The sequence below is a fragment of the Mytilus trossulus genome, chromosome 4 (genome assembly GCF_036588685.1).
Source record: "Mytilus trossulus isolate FHL-02 chromosome 4, PNRI_Mtr1.1.1.hap1, whole genome shotgun sequence".
Classification (NCBI taxonomy): Eukaryota; Metazoa; Mollusca; class Bivalvia; order Mytilida; family Mytilidae; genus Mytilus; species Mytilus trossulus.
Window position 1 is genome coordinate 22,481,488 of NC_086376.1, and position 22,470 is coordinate 22,503,957.

Below are 22,470 nucleotides of genomic sequence, written 5' to 3' on the forward strand. Positions count from 1 at the left end.
ACAACTTTTACTATTATATTATTCCTCATAATTAAGTTTATATAGCCATTAATTGAGTTTGACAAATCTGGAAAATAACTTAGAACGAATTTATAATAAAACAATAAATAACACTTTTTTTTCTAGGATTTGTTGTCACCAAATGCCAATACTCCGCTTGAAGATAGCAGCAAGAACAGTAAACCTCGATATTCTTTCATTAATATGATAAAAAAAGCAGTTTTAAGCAAGAAGAACAGGAAAATTGTGCTGCAAGATATATATCAATATATTATGAAAACTTTTCCCTTCTACAACAACAAGGAGAAAGCATGGAGAAACAGCGTTCGACATAACCTATCGATAAATGAATGTTTCATAAAAATTGGAAGGTCTGGTAATGGGAAGGGCAACTTTTGGTCTATTCATCCTGCTTATATCGATGATTTTATCAAAGGGGACTTTCGATTACGACAAGCAAGACGAAGAACAAAACACAAAATGGTTAGGGGACCAACCAGATACAATTCCGGGTACATACCTTTAGCACAATTACCGACTGAATTCCATCAGTGTCTATCGGACAGACCCACAATGCAGGATTCCTATCAATCTCTACATCAAAGGTCTGTATATGGACATGAAATGATGAGATTTCCCACAACAGGAGAGCCTACTAAAAGCGATTATATGTTTTTGTCTTGTTCAGATTTTGAAAAAATAAAAAAAAACAGTTTGAATATGAGCAAACCCTTTTACAATTTCATCCATCAAAACGTTACGAAACGTCAATATGTGATGTTTTTCCTCATTATTGTCAATATGAGCATGGAATCTGTCATTAGTGAATTCATGTACATAAACTCCTATATGGTAAACACATTATCCCTTCCCTTATAAACTGTTAAGAGGGAGTAATATGTGTTATAACTGTATGAAGTGTTAACCTTTATTTATACAACTGATTAAAAGGACATCGGCATGACATTTAGGAAATAAAACAGATACAAAATATGTTTATACGACTTATAGATTATGTGTTCTCTTTTCAGAAATATTGTTGTTTCAGAAAAGTTTGGTAATACTTTTCTTGTTTTTGTTTATTTAAGAAAACAGTTATCTTGTTTTCAACTAGAGCAATATATTTTTGTTTTAATAAAGAATGAATGCTTTGTTTATGAACAATTATGTATCGTTACATGTATAACGTCTTACTTTAAAAATGACATAAACAAACACATATTATCTATATGAATATCGTCGTGAGGTTTTGATGCATGTTTTTGTGTGTGCTTTTATTCGATCTGAGAACAGCCAAATTCATCAAACGTCAACTTCGCATGAAGAGGCTGGCACTTTAGTTTTTATTAGTTATTATTTAATACGTTTGTACATTTTTGGCGTTGATGACAAAGAACACATAAAAAGACATTTATACTATTTATCTGGATTTTATATGGCTTAAAAATCAATCAACGTGTTTTGAACAAAAACTACATGGATGTTGGAAAAATTTATGATTAGTTCTCTGTCTTGACATGTGTCACGTCTTATTTTATGAACGGTTTTTAAATACTTTACGTCGTGTGAACCTTTCTTGTACAATAATCGTTGTACACTTCCGATGAAAATATAGATATTAATTGTACGTCATCTGAGGTACATTTAAGTTTTTAGTTTGCTTTCTTCTGAAATTGCTAACATGGATCATTCATGAAAAAGGTACCAATAATTGCATATATTACATCAACATGAACAGATTTCAAGTCTTACACATGAAAATAGATATAGGAAGATGTGGTATGAGTGCCAATGAAACAACTCTCTACCAAAGTCACAATAATAAAAGTAAACCATTGTAGGTCAAAGTACTGTATTCAACAATGTTAAATACGGAGCATAGACTCAGCAAGCTTTAACGGGCCCCAATAATTACTAGTGTTAAACCATGCATAAAAAAAACGAGAAACACTTATGAACCACATAAACAGACGACAACCACTGAGCATCAGATTCCTGAACAGATTTCAAGTCTTACACCTGAAAATAGATATAGGAAGATGTGGTATGAGTGCCAATGAGACAGCACAAAAAATTGCTGCAGGATTAAACGTTTTAATGATACCAAATCTTCTTCCTTAAATAACACAATAGTATGACATCACAACATAGAAAGACACACTATAAAATATCAATTGAAATGACTTTCACAAAATGTAGTTACATACATGAACACCACGGGTGTTATTTGGTTTATCGAGAGAAATGATCGTGAAAGAATATCTAACGGCGGTCAAGTATTGAGAGACGATCGTGAAAGTTTTTGTAACGGATCGTGAAAGACATTTAAATGTCCATTCTAGTTCAGAATCTTTGAAAAAATCGCTTAATTTTCAAAACGCTGAACAAATCCGAACAAAAAAATATGTCTGTCAAAACGGTTTAATTTCCTCAACATAACTGTGAAAGAAGATAAAGAAAATATGAAGTACTTTTTGAAAAAACACAAAAGGCGCAATGCGTGTCTTTGAAATTAATTACAAATACCACGCTTTTTGTACAAATGATGGTCATATTTCAGTTTATCAGGATATATTTGAAATTTAATCTTTAGTGTTTCTGATAGTACAGTAAAATTAAGGTATGTTCTTCTCTTAAAAGCATTAATTTGTATATGAAAACCTTGAATTTGTTGAATATCCATCAAACTTGATCGTGAAAGCTCAGTCAACGCATTATTTTGATCGTGAAAGATAATGCGTGACCAGACTTATTACTAGTAATCAGAAATCAGTATTTTACCATTTGATAAACCTGCAACTGGTTGAAGCCTGTAACTATTTTAATAAGGATGGACATTAAAGCTATTTTTTTTTATTCAACACTTTACCTCGAAAGTAAAAAAAACAACAACTAAAAACGTCTCTAAATAAGTTTGAAAGATTTAGCTCTGAGAATCGGTCACGTGCAATTCAGGCAGACCGACACAAATTAGCCAATAATATGGATATGCAACGTTTAAACCAAAATAATATCCTTCAAACAAAAAATTACAGCAAAACAGCATCTTTCATGAGTAATTTGAGATTGAACGATAACCAACACTTTGTGCAACAGTACTTTCTTAAGTTCTGTATATACAATGCAGATGTGGATTCATTTAACTATATACTACAGACTATAGAATACCGGAGCGCAAATGCTGTAATGTCTCGTCTGCTTTACTTATGATAGTATATTTGTTGAACGTCTATAATATCAAGGGTTTAACTAGAAGTGTAAAATGCGCTTAATGTTACTGTCCATCTATTGAGTTACGCCTTTTCAATTGATTTTTATAGTTCGTTATTATGTTGTACGGTTATACCACTGTCTCAGGTTAGGGGGAGGGTTGGGATCCTGCTAACATGTCTAACCCCGCGACATTATTTATTAATGTGTCTGTCCAAAGTCAGGAGCCTGTAATTCAGTGGATGTCGTTTGTTTATGTGTAGCATATTTGTTTTTCGTTTATTTTTTTTATACAAATAAGGCCGTTAGTTTTCTCGTTTGTATAGTTTAACATTGTCATATCGGTGCCTTTTATAGCTGACTATGGGGTATGCGCTTTGCTAATTGTTGAAGGCTATGCGGTTAAACTATAATTGTTAATGTCTGTCATTTTTTTTGTTTTTTTGTGGATAGTTGTATCTTTGGCAATCATATCACATCTTCTTTTTTTAAAATTATGATTGTCAATGGTTCATAAAAAGAGTGTAAGGTCAGATGAACCATGACATACAGATCTTTACAAATATCCCGTAGACCAAATAAATGTGTTCAGATCGTTACAGTGCCTTAGAACTGGCAAAAGTTATGCTTGACAAATTAATTCGAAACATAAGGTCAAAAGTACATGAACCCTGACCGACAGCCAGACATAGATATCTTGCTATTAATCAATATATCAAATACAATTGACGTCATCTTGATCATATCTGAAACATGTAGACAGACATATATGTACCATACACGAAATACCATGGCGCTATAGCATACAGGTATATATCCAAAACGCTAGACAACATAAAACGAGCATTGCCGAATGATGCATGATAATGAGTTCGATGTTATTTGAAACCTTGCAGAAGTCGAAAATGTACACCTCACAATCATAACAACAGACAGTTACCCTAAAGCTCAACGAAACCGCGATACGGACTTGACCACAAAAATGAATCTTCATCCATAAAATAAGGCAAATTCGGAGTCAGGTGAATCCTGTCTGACGGACATGTAGTTTATAGGATCCAATTTACAAAATGTGGGTATCATATAACTCATGATAAGCGAGTACCTCACATGACAATAAAATGTTTTATCCTACAATCATCCAACTATTTTACATTTCATTCTCTGAAAATATTAATACTTTGAGGATGTTGACCTATATAGCTTTTCTCAATATAAATAACAAATATTAATTATGATATAATTGAAGAATAATTTGAACGTCTTCGTAGCTTCAGATCTTTCACGATCCTTTTCACGATCTTCAAAAATGCGGTACGTGATCTTTCACGATCCGAAAAATCAATTTTTGTGTAAATAGTTCTTTATTTACCAAGTTTCAGATTATGTTTATACAAAATAACTTTGAGAACAATTTGATTAATTCAAACAGAATGCCCTTATTCGTATTAAAGTAGTTTTTCTAGTCGGCTTTGTGAAATAATCATGTTTGTTTACATTTTTTTGTCACTGAAATGTTGAGAAGCAATCTGCCTTTTGTTGTTTTGTAATAACTATGTACTTTTAAAACTGGATATTCTCACATACTGATCATAATGTTGAACCATTTTGACAGACAGTTTTATTTTGTCGTTAATGTGTCTGTGTAATTAATTAAATTAGAATATGTATTGACCTTTCATATGTCTTCTCGATTAAATGTCTTTCACGATCCGTTACCAGAACTTTCACGATCGTCTCTCAATACTTGACCGGCGTTAAATATTCTTTCACGATAATTTCTGTCGATAAACCGAATGACACCCGTGAACACACAATAAACGAATAAAATTGATCTCTGATGCAATTTAAATAAAAATAAATAATGAATAATTAACTAAATAATAAATAAAAGTATAAAACCGCTGTGAAATGTTAAACAATTTCAGAAAGACTTCAATATGAAAACAGTTACGTCATTTTATACACAGGTAAGTGAAAATAGTTTTGTTGTTAAGTATACTCAAGTGGGGTGAGTATTAACAATAAAACTATATAACTATAAAACTATATAATGGGTCCTCGATGAAACTTGGTGTTTTTCATGTACTGGGGCCGGATCAGTATTTGAGGAGAAAGGAAATAGTTTGTATGACAATTTGTAGTAACTTCAAACAATCAAAACCGGTATATTGACCAGATACATGTTAACATTAAATATGTTAAAAAAACATTACAAATAGTATTAACGGATCAAATTAACAAAAAAGTACGATTTTTTTAGTAATCGTTAGGAGTTTACTTCTTTATAGATAAAAATGAGCGTGTGTCACGGTGTGTGTGTCTCTATACATCCCGTTTAAAAAGAATACAAATTTAGTTAAGTTTTAATTTGCTGACGACAAAATCCATATTAGTGCCAAATGAATGTAAACTATACTCAAAGATCTAATTACAAAATTGGTGAGATAACCCTTACTAATAAGTTTATTTAAAGGTGCGATGAGTTTATATGGATCACATAGTGATTATCGCGCTTTTAGTACAATATTACCAAAAAAAATTAGGATGTGAAATATCATTTTTTATAAGTTTTCTACAGGTTCAGACACATTTACAAATCAAATCTATGTATCTATGGCAGTATTTAGTAAAAGTATCATGTAATCCTATTAAGTATATCTAAGAAATCCCTGACTTAATTATTTACCCGTGATTCTTGCGCATTGATTATGTTCGTTAAAATCTATGACATCACTACTTGCATGGGTATACCGAACCAGTTGGGATATATAAACACCGTATGATGGAGCCAAAGGGACATCACCGTCAAAAAAGGAAAACTAACAATAGCGAATGAACAATCGTCTCTTTTGTCGAACATTTTAGAATGAAGTTTTCGTTTAGAAATGGAAATATCTAAATTAGGAAAGGACAACTACTGCTTTTAATGTTAGATTGAGTTAAAATAAGTTCTTTTGTGTAAATTTCGGTAGTATATTTACTGAACTCTGGATTATTTAACTAACACATTTCATCAAAATAACGTTAGGTATTGTTAAATGTATTAACCAAATGTAACAATGACGTGTCTTAACTGTTGTTGGTCATACAGATACTGAGATTCATAGCAATACAGGAATAAATCTGCTATTAAAAGGGAAAAATAAGTGCAAATAGGACTACATACTTACTGTATTTACATTTATCGCTGAAACAGAAAAAGGCATTAAACGAGTTGCAGCAAATGCATTTGCAATGAGATTTTTCAAAAGATTTGATTGAATGTGTGGATGTGTAGTGTAGAGAGTTGACAAATTATGACTGTCAACATAATTAAAAAGATCATCAAAAGCATGTATGCACGGAACTTAAATGTGTTTTTTGTGTAATTTCGTTAACCAGTACAAAGTAGAGACTTTCAAATGTTCGGAAGAGGTATTAAGCTGGGTAGTGGCAGTGGTATGCTTGTTCACAATTTGACTCTCTGTGAAGCGTACTGTCCTGAGTGCAGAAGAATTGATAATTTTGTTAAGGAGAACTTCCATGTAGCATATGCGTTACACCACTGTCTAAAACGTATTCTCAATAGCATACTGTTGTCCGTGTATGATATATGATGTTAGGCTCAAATCGATGTTCAGTCTCTGATTGACATCTGTTTTTTTTATTTTTAAGCGTTGTCCAACCTGACGTCGCCTAAACTGCTATACCAATAATATTCTTCTCTAATTGAAGTCTTGTTTCTTAACCGATCATATATCAACTGAGATTTTAGAAGTTTTAAGAACAAAACGTACTTTAATAACTTATCAAATATATAGTGAAATTTATTTCAAAATGATGCTTTCAATCTTATTTCTTACATTTCTAGACTTATACATTGAATTTGACATACACAGTCATCTCAGTTCAGAATAAATGACAAACGAGACGATTTTATTTTTGAAATTGTCAGTTTTCCCCGCCTTAGTAGAAATATACCAACTTCACCTGCATATGGGGTATACATTTTCCAACTAATTCGATATTCAAGAGCCAGCAGCTCAAACTCAGACTTTTTAAAAAGTCACCAGTGTCTGTTCAGAAAGTTGATGAACCAGGGGTATGTCAAAGAACGTCTGGTCCTTTTTCTTAAAAAGTTCATCGGAAGGTACCAAGAACTTGTTGATAAATATTCCGTATCAACTTCACAAATAATACATAATGGTCTTGATGTATGAATTCTGTGTACTAACCTTGTTTATCATCTTAAAAACGTGTGATACTGTTCTTTTATTTGTTTTTGTTCTATTATTAATATTACTTTAACTGTTTTCTATGTTATCTATTTGACATGGCTCGGTACTTATACATCCCGTCAATGTGTTTGTAGTATCTTTCATTTTTACTGGTGTTTTGTATGAGCGAATTTTTGTGTTTCTTTGATTCATATGACAGGACTCTGTACTTTTGAAGATCCCGCAAATGTGTTATTTTTCTATTATAAAGTTGAAAATACTTCGGAAGACAAAATTATTTTACTCGCGTGGGGGATTTACCATATCTGGATTTTTTTCAAATTCTAAAGAACTTCTGAATAATTTCAAATCTGAAAATAGTTTTAACATAATTTTGATTTTTTTTAACCCTGAAAACCACCGTTCCCCATGTGAAATAATATTTTTTTGAAAAAACATTGAACGGCAAAACTATTTCATATTTCTTCATATGTGACGTTTACACTGCATTACGTCAAACACGCGAAGTCATTCATGTGTGCCTTTAAATTTGAAAGATGCTTTTTGTGCTTTTTGTTAAAAAAGTGTTTGTTTTGAGATTGTGACACAGTGATGACTGCTGTACGTATATTTTGACTATTTAACCTATTATGCCAGTTTTGTTCACGCATCGTCGTAAACAAAAGGGAATTTGATGCGACTGCAATAAAAGTGAGAGGTTAAGCGCTATAAAACCAGGTTGAATCCACCGTTTCATCATTCGAAAATGCCTATACCAAGTCAGGAATATGTTCTTGTCTATTCTTTTGATGTGTTTTATTATTTGATATTGCCATTTGATTAGGGAATTTTCCGTTTCGAATTTTCCTCGGAGTTCTGTATTTTTGTAATTTACTTTTTATCACCAGAAATGCGAATCCTGAAAATAAAAGCAAATATTAACTGGCAATTTAGCTTATTAATCTAACTATACCTAAAGCTACTTTGATATTGATTAAAAATCATAAACAAAACCTTCATATGGCTATATTGTCTTTAGTAATATATAACAAAACAGTCCTGCTGTTCATCTTAAAAGTGTGAATAGGTTACTGTTATTTCACATTATTATTTATCAAGCAAACTTGTTTATAAATTGTCCTTATAACCTTAACTTAGAATTATAGACTTATTGATAACCTTACATGACATTATATACTTTATTAAATCGAAGTGATCATAAATAGAAAAATATTGTTTAGACAAATTCATCTCTTGATATTAAATTGAATAATGAATATTTGTATGGTTTCTCAATGTTGAAGATACAATGGACCGATTTGTAATAATATATGTAACAAAATATGTAGATGTTAAAATATAAATGGTATTTCTTGCCATAAAAAGAAATTTTTTCTTATTACAAGATATTGTCAGATCCAGTTTGAGATTGGAATAATGCTAAATATATGTTTTTTTTTGTTTTATGTCAGGTTGTTATTTTTGACACAATCCTCGATTCTATTCTCTTTGAGCTTTGAAGAAAAATGAAAATGCTTAAAATACTTTTGTTCTTCGTTTGATATCTTCGGGGTTTGGTCTGTCTTATATGTGAATTTAATTGCCCTATACATAATATTTATCCTTTTTTACAATGTGTTCGAACAAGATAAAATTCAAACATTTTATAAAACAGATTAATAAATTGTTCATACAGTTTTCTGTTTTGTATTTGACAGGATTTTTTTTATTCCAAATGCAATGATTAACTTATATCAGCCAACTCTATACAAATCTAAAGTGTAGTTGTAAGTCAATTAATATAACATGTTCTTGATCCTATTTTTTTTGGGTGTTTTTGATCTTTTTTTATATTATTTAAAATAATTAAAAAATCCATGGATCTTTTAGAGTACATACAATCTAACTCTCTTTCATTTTGTGACAGTATTAAAACATTTGACTTTTGTTCTCTTTACACAAGTATTCCACATTCCAACATAAAAGACATATTGAAAGAGTTGGTATTGCTTTGCTTCATAAAACAGAATAGCCAACGTAGATACAAGTATCTTGTCTTAGGGAGGAATAAATCCTAGTTCGTAAAGGATCACTCTGATTCCAACAAAAATTCTCCGAAAAAGATATTATGAAGATGCTTGATTTCTTGATTGACAACATATTTGTTACCTTCGGAAGACGTGTTTTCAACAGACTGTCGGCATTCCAATGAGAACACAATGTGCCCTCTACTTGCCGACTTGTTTCTTTATTATTTTGAGATGACTTCATGCAGGAACTTCTTAGGAGAAAGATAAGAAGTTAACAATATCCTTTAACTCTACTTTCCGCTATAAAGATGATGTTCTTTCACTAAATAATTCAAAATTTGGTGACTATGTGGAACGCATCTATCCCATCGAACTAGAGATACAGGATACTACAGATACAGTAAAGTCGGCCTCATATCTTGACCTACATCTAGAAATTGACAATGAGGGTCGATTGAAAACAAAACTTTACGACAAAAGAGATGATTTCAGATTTCCAATTGTGAACTTTCCATTTCTAAGTAGCAACATTCAAGCAGCACCTGCATACGGGGTATATATCTCCAAATTGATACGATATTTCTGTCCTTGCATTTCCTAACATGATTTTCTTGATAGAGGGTTGCTGCTCACAAGGAAGCTATTACATCAAGAGTTTCAAATGGTGAAGTTAAAATCATCCATTTGTAAATTTTACGGACGCCATCACGAGTTGGTTTACCGTTATGGAATAAACGTTTCACAAATGATATCGGATATATTCCTTACGTCGTAACAACAATCCCCTTCCCTTTTATGAACGTGACCTACCAAATAAGACTATTTACCGGATTTGTTATCACATAAGCAATACGACGGGTGCCACATGTGGAGCAGGATCTGCTTACCCTTCCGGAGCACCTGAGATCACCCCTAGTTTTTGGTGGGGTTTGTGTTGTTTATTCTTACTTTTCTATGTTGTGTCATGTGTACTATTGTTTGTCTGTTTGTCTTTTTCATTTTCAGCCATGGCGTTGTCAGTTTATTTTAGATTTATGAGTTTGACTGTCCCTTAGGTATCGTTCGTCCCTCTTTTACATGCTGTTTTAATTTTACAAAAAATATTATTCGTTTTTATAATGTTGTGTTCCAAATTAGATGATTGCAAACAAAAATATTCACTGTCAACAAACTTTTAAATATAGAAATGGTATTCAACAATATGACCTGTTAACTAATAAACATTGACATTATAATCAGATCACGTGATTGAGAACTGTGAAACACAACAGAATTGTATGGTATATATTCCGAAACAAAAACAATATTTGTCATTCTGTATTTTTCTTTCAGAAGATAGTTCCTTTGTATTTAGAAATCATGATAAATTCACAGTTCAGCATCTGTAATTGGACAAGAGGGGATAGACAAGATTCCATCTCAAGCGAGGGTACTGATGTTTGGACACCGTCTTTTTGTACAAGTGAGAGCGAATGTAGCCACAGTGACAGCGACGAGTCTATTGCACAGGTATGTTGTATCTTTGAATAGCATTAGCTTTTGATTGGGAGAGGAACAAATGTTTATAAAAAGGACAGCTTAACAGTCCACAAACTGATTCAATTTTTATCCACACCCAAAGTAATTTATATCCACTTTTTAAGATGTGTACGATGGCATCTTGATAGCCTAGTAGCCTTTTAAAACCGTAAAAAAGGGTGATATGTCTATAATATCTGTCATTATTTTTAATTTTCTATAATATCTAGTATTCTTTTGTAGGTCCAGTTATCGTTAAACAGATCAATAAAGAATACATCATCATGTAGTGATACCACTGAGAAGCCAATGCATTCTTACATCGCTATGATTTCTATGGCAATACTGAGTAAACCGAAGAAGAAATTAATACTCAATGACATATATCAATACATAATGGAAAATTTCCCATTTTACAATAACAAAGAAAAAGCATGGAGAAACAGCATTCGGCATAATCTTTCCCTAAACGAATGTTTCATGAAAAATGGCAGGTCCGATAACGGCAAAGGTAATTATTGGTCTATTCACAAAGCATGTATAGAAGATTTCGCAAAAGGAGATTTCAGGAGACGACAAGCAAGGCGAAGAGTAAGAAAAAGTACTGTGAAAACTGTCAATGGTTCTTTGAATGTAAACAATACACAACAAATGGGATATGTACCTATGACATCGTCGCAAATTGGATTCCATTCATACTCAATGAAAGGATTCCCGATGCACACAGACTATACAAACCATTATCAGAATGTCCAGTCTCCTGTATCTACATTTGGAATGACAAGAACACCAATTTCCGCAGCGATGCAGTCATTTGGAAGCATTTCACTATTTCCCGTCGCACCGTCAGCGTCAGTTGGACGATCGTTCAATGTGCCATCCTCATACTGTATGTCGTCGTCATTCAGCCCGAGCGATGATTTAGCCTTTTATCCATCTTGTCACATCCAGAAAGGGTTTCAAGATTGGTGAATAAAAAAACGTATCCCACATTGCCTAATGCGGGTTTTTCAAAGTTTTATTTCCTTTGAATTGATGAACATTGTTAATGCAGTAATGACTTGGTTCTATTATGAAAATGGACAATGTGTTTCTAATGTCCAGATGACACAAACACTGTCGCTTTGTAGAAAATGGAACAAATTTAAAGTTATACAAGCATTAGTATATCAGGGAAAAGACGTAAGTGTGCTTTGACTGATATGACTAAAGTAACAATTTACGTTTGAAACTCTTGAATTTAAAGCCAAGAAACATTATAAGCGTTCTCCGGAAATCAAAAGAGCACATATATGTAAAATGATCAAATGAATTTTGAGCATTTGACTTGTTTGTATTTGTTTCATATTGAAACATCAAAAGTGTAATAAAATCATTTGAAAACAGTTCAATACATATTTTCTTTCTGTTAAAGCATATCTATTTCCATATGAATTTTCAGAAGAAAAAAACAGGTACTATCATTGTTATAAGCACCAGTCAGATCCCTGTTCAGTATCTATATTATGCTGGGAATTCATTTGTTTGTGGGTACAAATTTGTGTCGATTGAGGAAGTCTGCATACAATATATAGAATTGTTTAACATTCATATTCGTTGTGCACCTGTCCTAACAAAATTCACTAAAGTTGAGATTGTACGAATAATAATAAATCCAAAGCATATTCTAAAAGTTTTGACGTTTTGAAAATATTGTTTTGAAAGATATACAGTAGTTCCTGTAGAATTGGTCGTAAAATTTGACATGTTTAACATACTCTTGCTTAATGTTGAAGGCAATATTTCGACCTCTAGATTCCTATTGTGTGTCTTCAGACTATCACTTGACATCATCTCTGAACAGTTGTTTGCATATAAACTGGGGATTAAACCAAGCGAGCTAAAAATACATGCAATAATGAACCTAAATTATCTAATTTCTAGCAAACTACAGTTAAGGTAATCTATGCCTGGGCATAAAGTCCTGTATATTTCTAAATTTTAAAAGTCGTTAAAACGTAATATAGATTACTTTAATATATCATACTTAAGGGAGATGGAATGCTTGAATGAGACAATCATCCGACAGAGACAAGCTCTTTAAAAATGACAATAACAATGCACCGAACAGTGAACTATAAGTATGATTAATTTGATCATTCCATTTCGTCATTTCATATAACTTATAAATATTCTATACATTTATACATTTCTGAGTTTCAAATGTTTCCGTTGTTCATTCGTAATCAAAGTAAATCAAGAAAAGTGCTCGAAACGCCGTAAGCATTTCTTTTAATTTACTAAGAATTATAATGCTACCATTTTTATGGTGCTGTTAGTTCTCTATGGCATCATCAGCGCAGTTGTTCAGTCAAATCTATTTTACTTCACTTATTCAACTGACATTTGGAGGAGGGAATCAGCTTAACATTGATTAAACATAACGTGTGGATTCATTAATTTTCGTTGGTATTAATTTTCATGGATCGATGAAAACTTATTTGATTTCGTTGTTTTCCAATCTCTGCTTTTAAAGCCTTTAGAAAACTTGTAATACGATGAGCATTTATATTCTAGGTTCACCTGTACACACGAGACTCACAAGCATTGGTATCCAAGAATAATTTTGAATCCACAGTACTCTTAAACCGATTGAAATTAAAAAAAAACTCTACGAGGTCGATATTGTTTCTGGTAAATAAAGGCAACAGTAGTATACCGCTGTTCAAAACTCATAAATCCATGGACAAAAAACAAAATCAGGGTAACAAACCAAAACCGAGCGAAACGCATAAAATATAAGAGGAGAACAACGACACAACACCGAAACGCAACACACACAGAAACAGACCAATCATCAGACAAAACACCACGAGAATAACAAATGTAACATGAAAACCAAATACATGAATTTGGGATAGACAAGTACCGTGCCACGTCTTATCTCAATATCTCAAAAATAAGAGAAAACACAAACGACTCAAGGTAAAAATGAAAATATTGCCCTTAGGACATCATCTGCCTTTTTGCCTACAATGCATGACTTAAAGTAAATTAAACAGATTACTTGCTTGGACGTCGCTCAGTAAAATAAAGGTTCGAAAAAGATTTCACCACGATGTCTTCAGAATGCGACGTGTCCCCTTATCACCAGAACTTCAAACAAAAATATCAATATCAAATATTCAATTTACTGCCAATTAAGCTAACAATTTGTCTTTACAAAAAGCTACGACTATCTGAACTGTAAATTATCTACTCTTTCAAATAAATAGAACAAAGCTTTTATATGAAAATATAGTTTCTGGTTAAATTTAACAAAACAGTCATGATGTTGTTCTTAAAAATTTTCAATTTTTCACTTATTCTTACAACATTTGTATAAACTTCAAGATTATAAAAAAAAGTGTTTTTTTTTTCTAAAGTGAACATTGATTAGTTAAATATTTCTCAGTGTGCTTGAATTTGTTTGTTAGCTTTTTGGTCATGAATGTTTGTCTCTAATATTTAATTTACTGTGCATTTGTATTCAGATATCGCAGATCAAATTTATTCGTTCATTGTGTAATCATACGTTTTTTGATTGAGTTAAGTCTGCCAATTGATATTTTATTGTATGTTTTTCTATGTTGTGATGTTATGCTATTGTTTCAGAAAAGGGAGAAGGTTTGGATCCATTGAAACGTTTAATCCCGCTGCAAATGTTTGCACCTGTCCTAAGTCAGGAATCTGATGTACAGTAGTGGTCGTTTGTTTATGTAATATATACGTGTTTCTCGTTTCTCGTTTTGTTTATATAGATTAGACCGTTGGTTTTCCCGTTTGAATGGTTTTACACTAGTAATTTTGGGGCCCTTTATAGCTTGTTGTTCGGTGTGAGCCAAGGCTCCGTGTTGAAGGCCGTACTTTAACCTATAATGGTTTACTTTTTAAATTGTTATTTGGATGGAGAGTTGTCTCATTGGCACTCACACCACATCTTCCTATATCTATGATGTTGTTCTTAAAAGTGTTAAAAGGGTACTGTTATTACACATTACTATTCATCAAGCTATCATGTTTACAAATTATCCCTATAACCTTTACTTTGACTTGATAGACATATTAATAACCGTTCATATTATAAAATACTTGATTAAATTGAAGTGATTAAAATAGAAATGTATTTTTCATAGAAAATATTGTTTTGATCCATTTATTGCTTGTTATGAATTAAATAATGAATATCGTAAGTATGATTTTGCAATGTTAAGACTGCAATGTATTAATTTGTAATAACCTACGTAAAAAATGTATAAATATTTTTAATATAACTTATATATCTTGTTATAAAACGGTTTTTTGCTGATTTAAAGATACGGTGTGAGATTGATTCTATGCTGAATTGCAACAATGCTAAATATAATTTTTTCTTCTTCGGTGTGGCTGTTTTCTCTTACACAATCCTCGTTTCTATTCATAATTTCATGAAAGCAAAACCAACGCATATAAGGTATTATTAATGATTCGAAACCTATGATTGGTGCTATAATCTAACACAGCAACTCAATTTACAAAATAAGCACAAAAATTTGAACAACCATCTTGGATATTTGTTTTATTTTTTAAATTGTTCGATACTGATACAAATTTTTAAGTTATCTTATTGTATCTGATTTGGTTTGTTAAAACATTTGTGAAAAATATATTTTGTACGACGACAAGTAATGTTTGTTTTAAAGATCTAAAAAAATACATTTGACATAGTTGAGGTAGAATTAACGATCAGATCAATATTGAGAGCTGTATGTAACTGATTAAAATATTCTATATTATTAAGCATGATATGCTTTCTATTCCTTACGATAATACCCACCTGTTGGTAAGGTTATTGTTGCTATTTTTTTTATTATCATATAGTGTTTTGAATGCCGTTGTTAACTTTTATTTGCTTTTAGGTCATATCTTGATATTTTTATTTTATTTTCTAATTTTTATTTTGCACTTTCATTTCCCTGATCGTAAATATATGACCGTACAGTAGCATTTCTTTACCATAAATATCATTTGAATTGCCTGTGCAAATGACCTCTTTTCTCTCAATGTCGTTTGCCTTTCGCAGCTACATGAAATGTTTAGTGACTCATGTTAGTGAGCTCTGAAAAAAAATACAAACATACTTTAATATTCCATCTGTTAGAATACATCTCTGAGTATTCAAATTAAGAATGGAAATGGGGAATGTGCCAAAGAGACAACAACCCAACCATAGAGCAGACAACAGCAGAAGGTCACCAACAGGTCTTCAATGAAACGAGAAATTCCCGCATCTTAAGGCGTCCTTCAGCTTGGCCCTAAACAAATATATACTAGTTCAGTGATAATGAATGCCATACAAAACTCCAAATTGTACACAAGAAACTAAAAGTTAAAATTGCCAGGTTAAAGAAAACAATTTTGTTTCGTCTATACTAAAATTAATTTCTCAAAATTATCATATGTAGTTCCTAAAGTACTTTATCGAACGTTGATAATTCTATTTGCTGATATTTATTGTAAAAATGATTTGCATATTAATGCCAAACCAAAGTTATGAAGATAATAAGCGCTACTAGAGAAGCTGTACATTTCAATTTCAAAACATTTGTTCATCAATTGGTGAATAAGATAACGTCTGCAAAAAGAACGTAATGTTATACTGTTTTCAAACACTAGTAAGCCGAAAAGTAACTGACAATACTAATGTTTTCCTTATCTAATCTTTTCTGCGAGTATTGCATTATTAAATGCTTCTTATCATAGCCACATCATCCCCTTACTTTCTGAAGTATTGCATACCGTAATGCGGCTAATCACAGGCACATCCTTGGTCATTCTATCTCGATTATTTCATAACGAATCACGACTTATTGAAGCCACAACCTTGCCAATTCTTATTCGGTATTCTATAACGTTGCAACTTAACTTGTGGCGAGCAACTCTGCAGTTTTTACTAGTAAACCATCGTGTAAGTTATTCCTTGTGTTGTAGGTGTAATTGTGTATTACAATCTAGCTTTATGCAAAGTATCTCAAGGACTTTTGTTCCCACATTTGATTTCCTCGTGTTTTTTTCTGTCTTTTGTGTGAATTAAAGTGCCCTATACATAACTTCTATCCTATTTAAAATTTGTTTGAACAAGATAAAATCAAACATGTTTAAAGAAAGGATTCTTGTTTTAACGGAGTTGACAAACTGTTCATAAAGTTTTCTGTGGTGTTATTTATAGTATTGTATTCCATATGCAATTATTTACTTTTTCAGTCATCGCTATACAAATCTAAGGTATAGTTTCTTAGTCAATCAATATGAAAAAAAAATATCCTATTTTTTGTGTTTTTGATCTCTGAACTGTTGTTTTTGTAGCTCTATTTATTATTTACATGCTCTATTATTTTCCAATATAAAAGTTGTTAGTAGCTTTTTAAATATGTTGTTTCAAATAATTTGATTGCAAAACAAAAAAATAAAATCTTCACTATCAACATACTTTTAAATATAGAAATGATTTTCTAACAATATGACCTGTTGACTTATAAACATTGACATTATAATCATATCATGTGATAAAGAACTGTGAAAAACAACAGTTTTATTGGTATATATTCTGAAACAAAAACAATATAAGTCATTCTGTATCTAACTTTCAGAAGTTTGTTCCTTTGAATTTAGGAATCATGATTAATTCACAGTTCAGCATCTGTAATTTGACCAGAGGGGATAGACGAGATTCCATCTCAAGCGAGGGTACTGAAGTTTGGACACCGTCTCTTTGTACAAGTGAAAACGAAAGTAGCAACAGTGACAGTGATGAGTCTACTGCACAGGTATATTATGTCATTTAAATTGGTTAATACATTTTTTTTTAAAAGGAGAATTTTACAACCATACTTCTGTTTGAATTTTTTTCCACTCACAGAGTGATTAAAATCAACCTCTGGAATCCATTATTGACTCTTCTTTTGAACATAAGAAAATATATAAAAAGGAATTGGTAAAACTGATATCTTGTGTTATAGCTGTTTGTTAAACATCCATTGACAAATATGTCATGCTACCAAAATGAACAGTTGAGCAACAGAAATATTTATATTTGACAACTAATTGCACCGACAGCTGAATTTTGCTTTGCTGCAAATTTCCAAATAAAATATGGTACTTTGATTATATTAAATATATTTAATTTCTATGCATTTTTTATTGTTAAATTGCTTTTTTTCTATTATATTTATTTTTATTTTTTGTAATTTCAGTTATCGTTAGACAGATCAATCAAGAATATATTACCTTCAAGTATTACCAACAAGAAGCCATCACACTCGTACATCGCTATGATTTCAATGGCAATACTGAGTAAACCTAAAAAGAAATTGTTACTAAATGATATATATCAATACATAATGGATAACTTCCCCTTTTACAATAACAAAGATAAAGCGTGGAGAAACAGCATTCGACACAATCTTTCCCTAAACGAGTGCTTCATGAAAAATGGAAGGGCCGTTAACGGCAAAGGTAATTATTGGTCTATTCACCTAGCATGCATAGATGATTTCACAAAAGGAGATTTCAGGAGACGACAAGCAAGGCAAAGAGTAAGAAAAAGTACTGTGAAAGCTGTCAATGATTTCTTGAATGTAAACAATGCCAGACAGAAACTGGGATATGTACCTATGACGTCGTCGCAAATTGGATTCAATCCATACTTCGTGAGAGGATTCCCAGTGCGAACAGACTTTGAAAATCAATATCAGAATCTCCAGTCTCCTGTATCTGCACTCGGAGTGATAAGAACATCATTTCCAGTAGTCATGCAGTCATTGAGAAGCAATTCATTATTTCCTATCGCGCCGTCAGCGGCAGTGGAACAATCACTTAGTGTACCATCAACAAACTATGCGTCGTCATCATGCAACCCGCGTACTTATTCAGACTTTTATCCTTCTTGTTATACGCAGAAAGGAATTCCAGATTGGTGAACAAATACGTATCCCACATTACCTAGGGTGGGTTTTAAGTTTTTTTTTTTTGAATTAATGAAAGTAATGACTTAGTTAATTTAAGGAACTGGACAATTTGTTGTGAGTACAGGTTAAGCAAACGTGACTGCTTTTAAGAAAATAAGAACAATTAAAAGTTATACCAGTATACATATAGCTGGAAGAAGATGTTAGTGAAATATTGGACTATAGTATCATTTTGTGTATGAAACTCTTGCATTGAAAGCCAACAAGCAAAGTAAGCATTCGTAGAAAATCAAGAAGGACTATCTGACACATATATGTGACAATCAGTACGATTTCACATATTTATTTGTATTTCTTTCATATTGAAACAATAAAAGCGCAATAAACAGTTGAATATATTTTGCTTCTATTTAATCAATGTACATGTACATTAGTTTCCATTTGAACATCAATGAATAGAAAAGATGAAAATTCAAATACATGTACTATAAGCTATTTTAACCGCATATTAATGTTATAGGCACCTGTCAGATCCCCCATTTAATGGTTATATTTATTCTATTTATTTTGATGGGTACCAATTTTCGTCGATTGCGGAGATGTTTTCATATTCTTTGGCATTTGATTTATTTAAACTTTAAACTGCAGCTCAGGTAATCTTCAGCTGAGGTATGAAACTGTGTTTAATTCGAAACAGTTAAAGTATCTGCATGAAACGGTTTGTTATTTACTTTAATATATCATACTTTGGAGAGATGGTAAGCTTGAATGAGACAACAATTTGGCATAGGACGTGACTGTTAGCAAGTACTGGTTTCATGCTCTTTAAAAATGACAATCATATAGTAAAGAACAATGAACTATAAGTATGACTAGTTTGACCATTCTGTTTTGTCAATTCATATAGCTCATCAATATTCTACACATTTATACATTTCTAAGTTTGAAATGTTTCAGTTGTTCATTCCTAATCAGAGTAAATTAAGGAAAACGCATAGAACGCCAAAAGTATTACTTTTTATTTACTAGGAATTCGGATGCTACCATTTTTAGGATGCTGTTAGTCCCTTTAGGCATTATCACAACAGTATTAAGTTGTTCAGTACTGACATAGTTCATAATCTATTTTACTTTACTTATTCAACAGACATTTGAAGAAGGAATCAGCTTAACGTTGATGAAACAAAACAGATACTGGCACTCTTTAACCGATTGTAAACAAAAACAACCCTACGAGGTCGATATTTTTGCTGGTAAAATATTGCCTTGTAGCCTTCAATGCATGACATAACGTAGATTCGACAGATTACTAGCTTTGACGTCGCTCAGTAAAATAAAGGTTCGAAGCAGATGTCAATTTGTCTTAACCAAAAGCTACGACTATCTGAACTGTTAATTATCTACTCTTGAAACTTTTAATAGAAAAAAAACTTTTATATGATGATATAGTTTCTTATTAAATTTAACAAAACAGTCATGATGTTGTTCTTAAAAGTGTTATAAGGTTACTGTTATTACACATTATTATTTCTCCAGCTAACATGTTTACAAATTATCCCTATAACCTTTACTTTGACTTGATAGACATATTGATAACCGTTCATATTAAAACACAATTTATTAAATCGAAGTGATCATAAATAGAAATGGTTTTTTTTCATAGAAAAATATTTTTTTGACCCATTTATTGCTTGTAATGAATTAAATAGTGAATATATGTATGATTTTTCAAGAGTAAAAACGGGAGAAACAGCATACGACATAATCTTTCCCTAAACGAGTGCTTCATGCAAAATGGAAGGTCCGATAACGGCAAAGGTAACTATTGGTCTATTCACCAAGCATGTGTAGCGGATTTTGCAAAGGGAGATTTCAGCCGACGACAAGCAAGGCGAAAAGTAAGAAAAAGATCTGTGAAAACTGTCAACGGTTACTTTAATGTAAACAATACCCAACAGAAGTCAGGATATGTACCTATGACATCGTCACAAATTGGAATCCACCCATACTTATTGAGAAGATTCCCAATGCATACATTTTTTGAAAACCAATATCAGAATTTTCAGTCTCCGGTATCTACATTTGGAATGTCTAGAATGCCATTTACAACAGAGATGCAGTCATTTGGAAGCAATTCACCATTTCCTGTCGCACCATCAGTGGGACAATCATTAAATGTGCCATCCATACACTGTTTGTCGTCATCTTTGAGCTCGAACACCAATTCAGCCTTGTATCTATCTTGTAACATACAGAAAGGAATTTATGATAGGTGAACCAAAAATGTATCCCACATTACCAAATGTCGGTTTTCAATTTTATATCTTTTGAATTAATGAAAATTGTCAATGCAGTGCTGAATTAGTTAAGTAAAGGAATTTGACAAATTGCTACCGGTTACACAAACACAATTGCGTTTGAGAAAATGAGGACACTTCATTTAAGTTTATACCAGTATCACTAAATCAGTGAAAAGACTTTTATGTACTTTGACAGATTTGAAAAAATAGTAACATATTACGTGTGAAAGATTTGACTAAAGTAACATGTTACGTGTGAAATCATCAAATGAGTTTCAAACATTTGACTTGCTTGTTTTGTTAATGATAATATTTGTTTCATATTGAAACATCAAGAGCATAAAGAGTGCAATTAAACATGTCTATTTACTATCGTTTTCTATTTATTTCCATTTAAACACCAATAAATAGAAAAGATTACATTTCAAATACAGGTTCTAATAGAAATAAATTTGAACTTCATATCACTGTTATTAGACCAAGTCTGATCCCTTTTCAGAGATCATATGTATCTATTATTATTTTATTTTATTTACGTGTGTTCCAATCTTCTTCGATTAATTAAATCTAACACGTGCGGATATCTTGATCTTTCCAAAGTATGCATACAATGTGTAGAAATTTGTAATAAGATGATCATATATATTCATGGTTCACCTTTCGTAACAAAATGCATGAACATAGAAAAGGCATAAAGATACCAGAGGGACATTCAAACTCATAGATCGAAAATAAACTGACACTCCCGTGACTAAAAGAATAAAAGACATACAAACAAATAATAGTACAGAAGACACAACATAGAAAACTGAAGACTAAGCAACACTACAATTTAAGATAGTTATTTTAGTTTTATTAGATTAATATCAACACGAAAGTACATTTTGAGAACTATCTCAGTTACTGAAAGTTAATAAAAAGCCAAAAACAATGTATAACTAAACATAATGCATCAGAGACTAAACTCAATAAAAGTATGGAATCAGTGTTTCAATATCATGGACTGGAAAGATTATTTATAATCCGTTAATCGCTATTTTTGTCTATGACATTCTTGATGTGTACATTGACGACTTCACGTGCGTACTTAATTTCTAACTGTCAGAAACTAGTAGCGTGATATGTAAAATTATCACACAAAACGAAATCAAATGGCAATTACGCAAAATAGGGTTAAACAATTATACTTGAAAATATGAAAGAATCAGATCGACATCCAGTCTCTAATCAACGTTCCCTCCTCGCATCG

At 31.7% G+C, this 22,470-nt stretch overlaps 1 protein-coding gene across 1 annotated transcript; it reads left to right on the top strand.

The window, feature by feature from the left end:
- Positions 1–12,013: 12,013 nt before the first annotated feature.
- LOC134716496 (forkhead box protein fkh-2-like) lies at positions 12,014–18,933 on the top strand. The gene is made up of 3 exons (XM_063579502.1): positions 12,014–12,139; positions 17,605–17,781; positions 18,208–18,933. The coding sequence occupies exons 1-3, from the start codon at positions 12,014–12,016 to the stop codon at positions 18,931–18,933; spliced, it is 1,029 nt and encodes a 342-aa protein (XP_063435572.1).
- Positions 18,934–22,470: the final 3,537 nt, after the last annotated feature.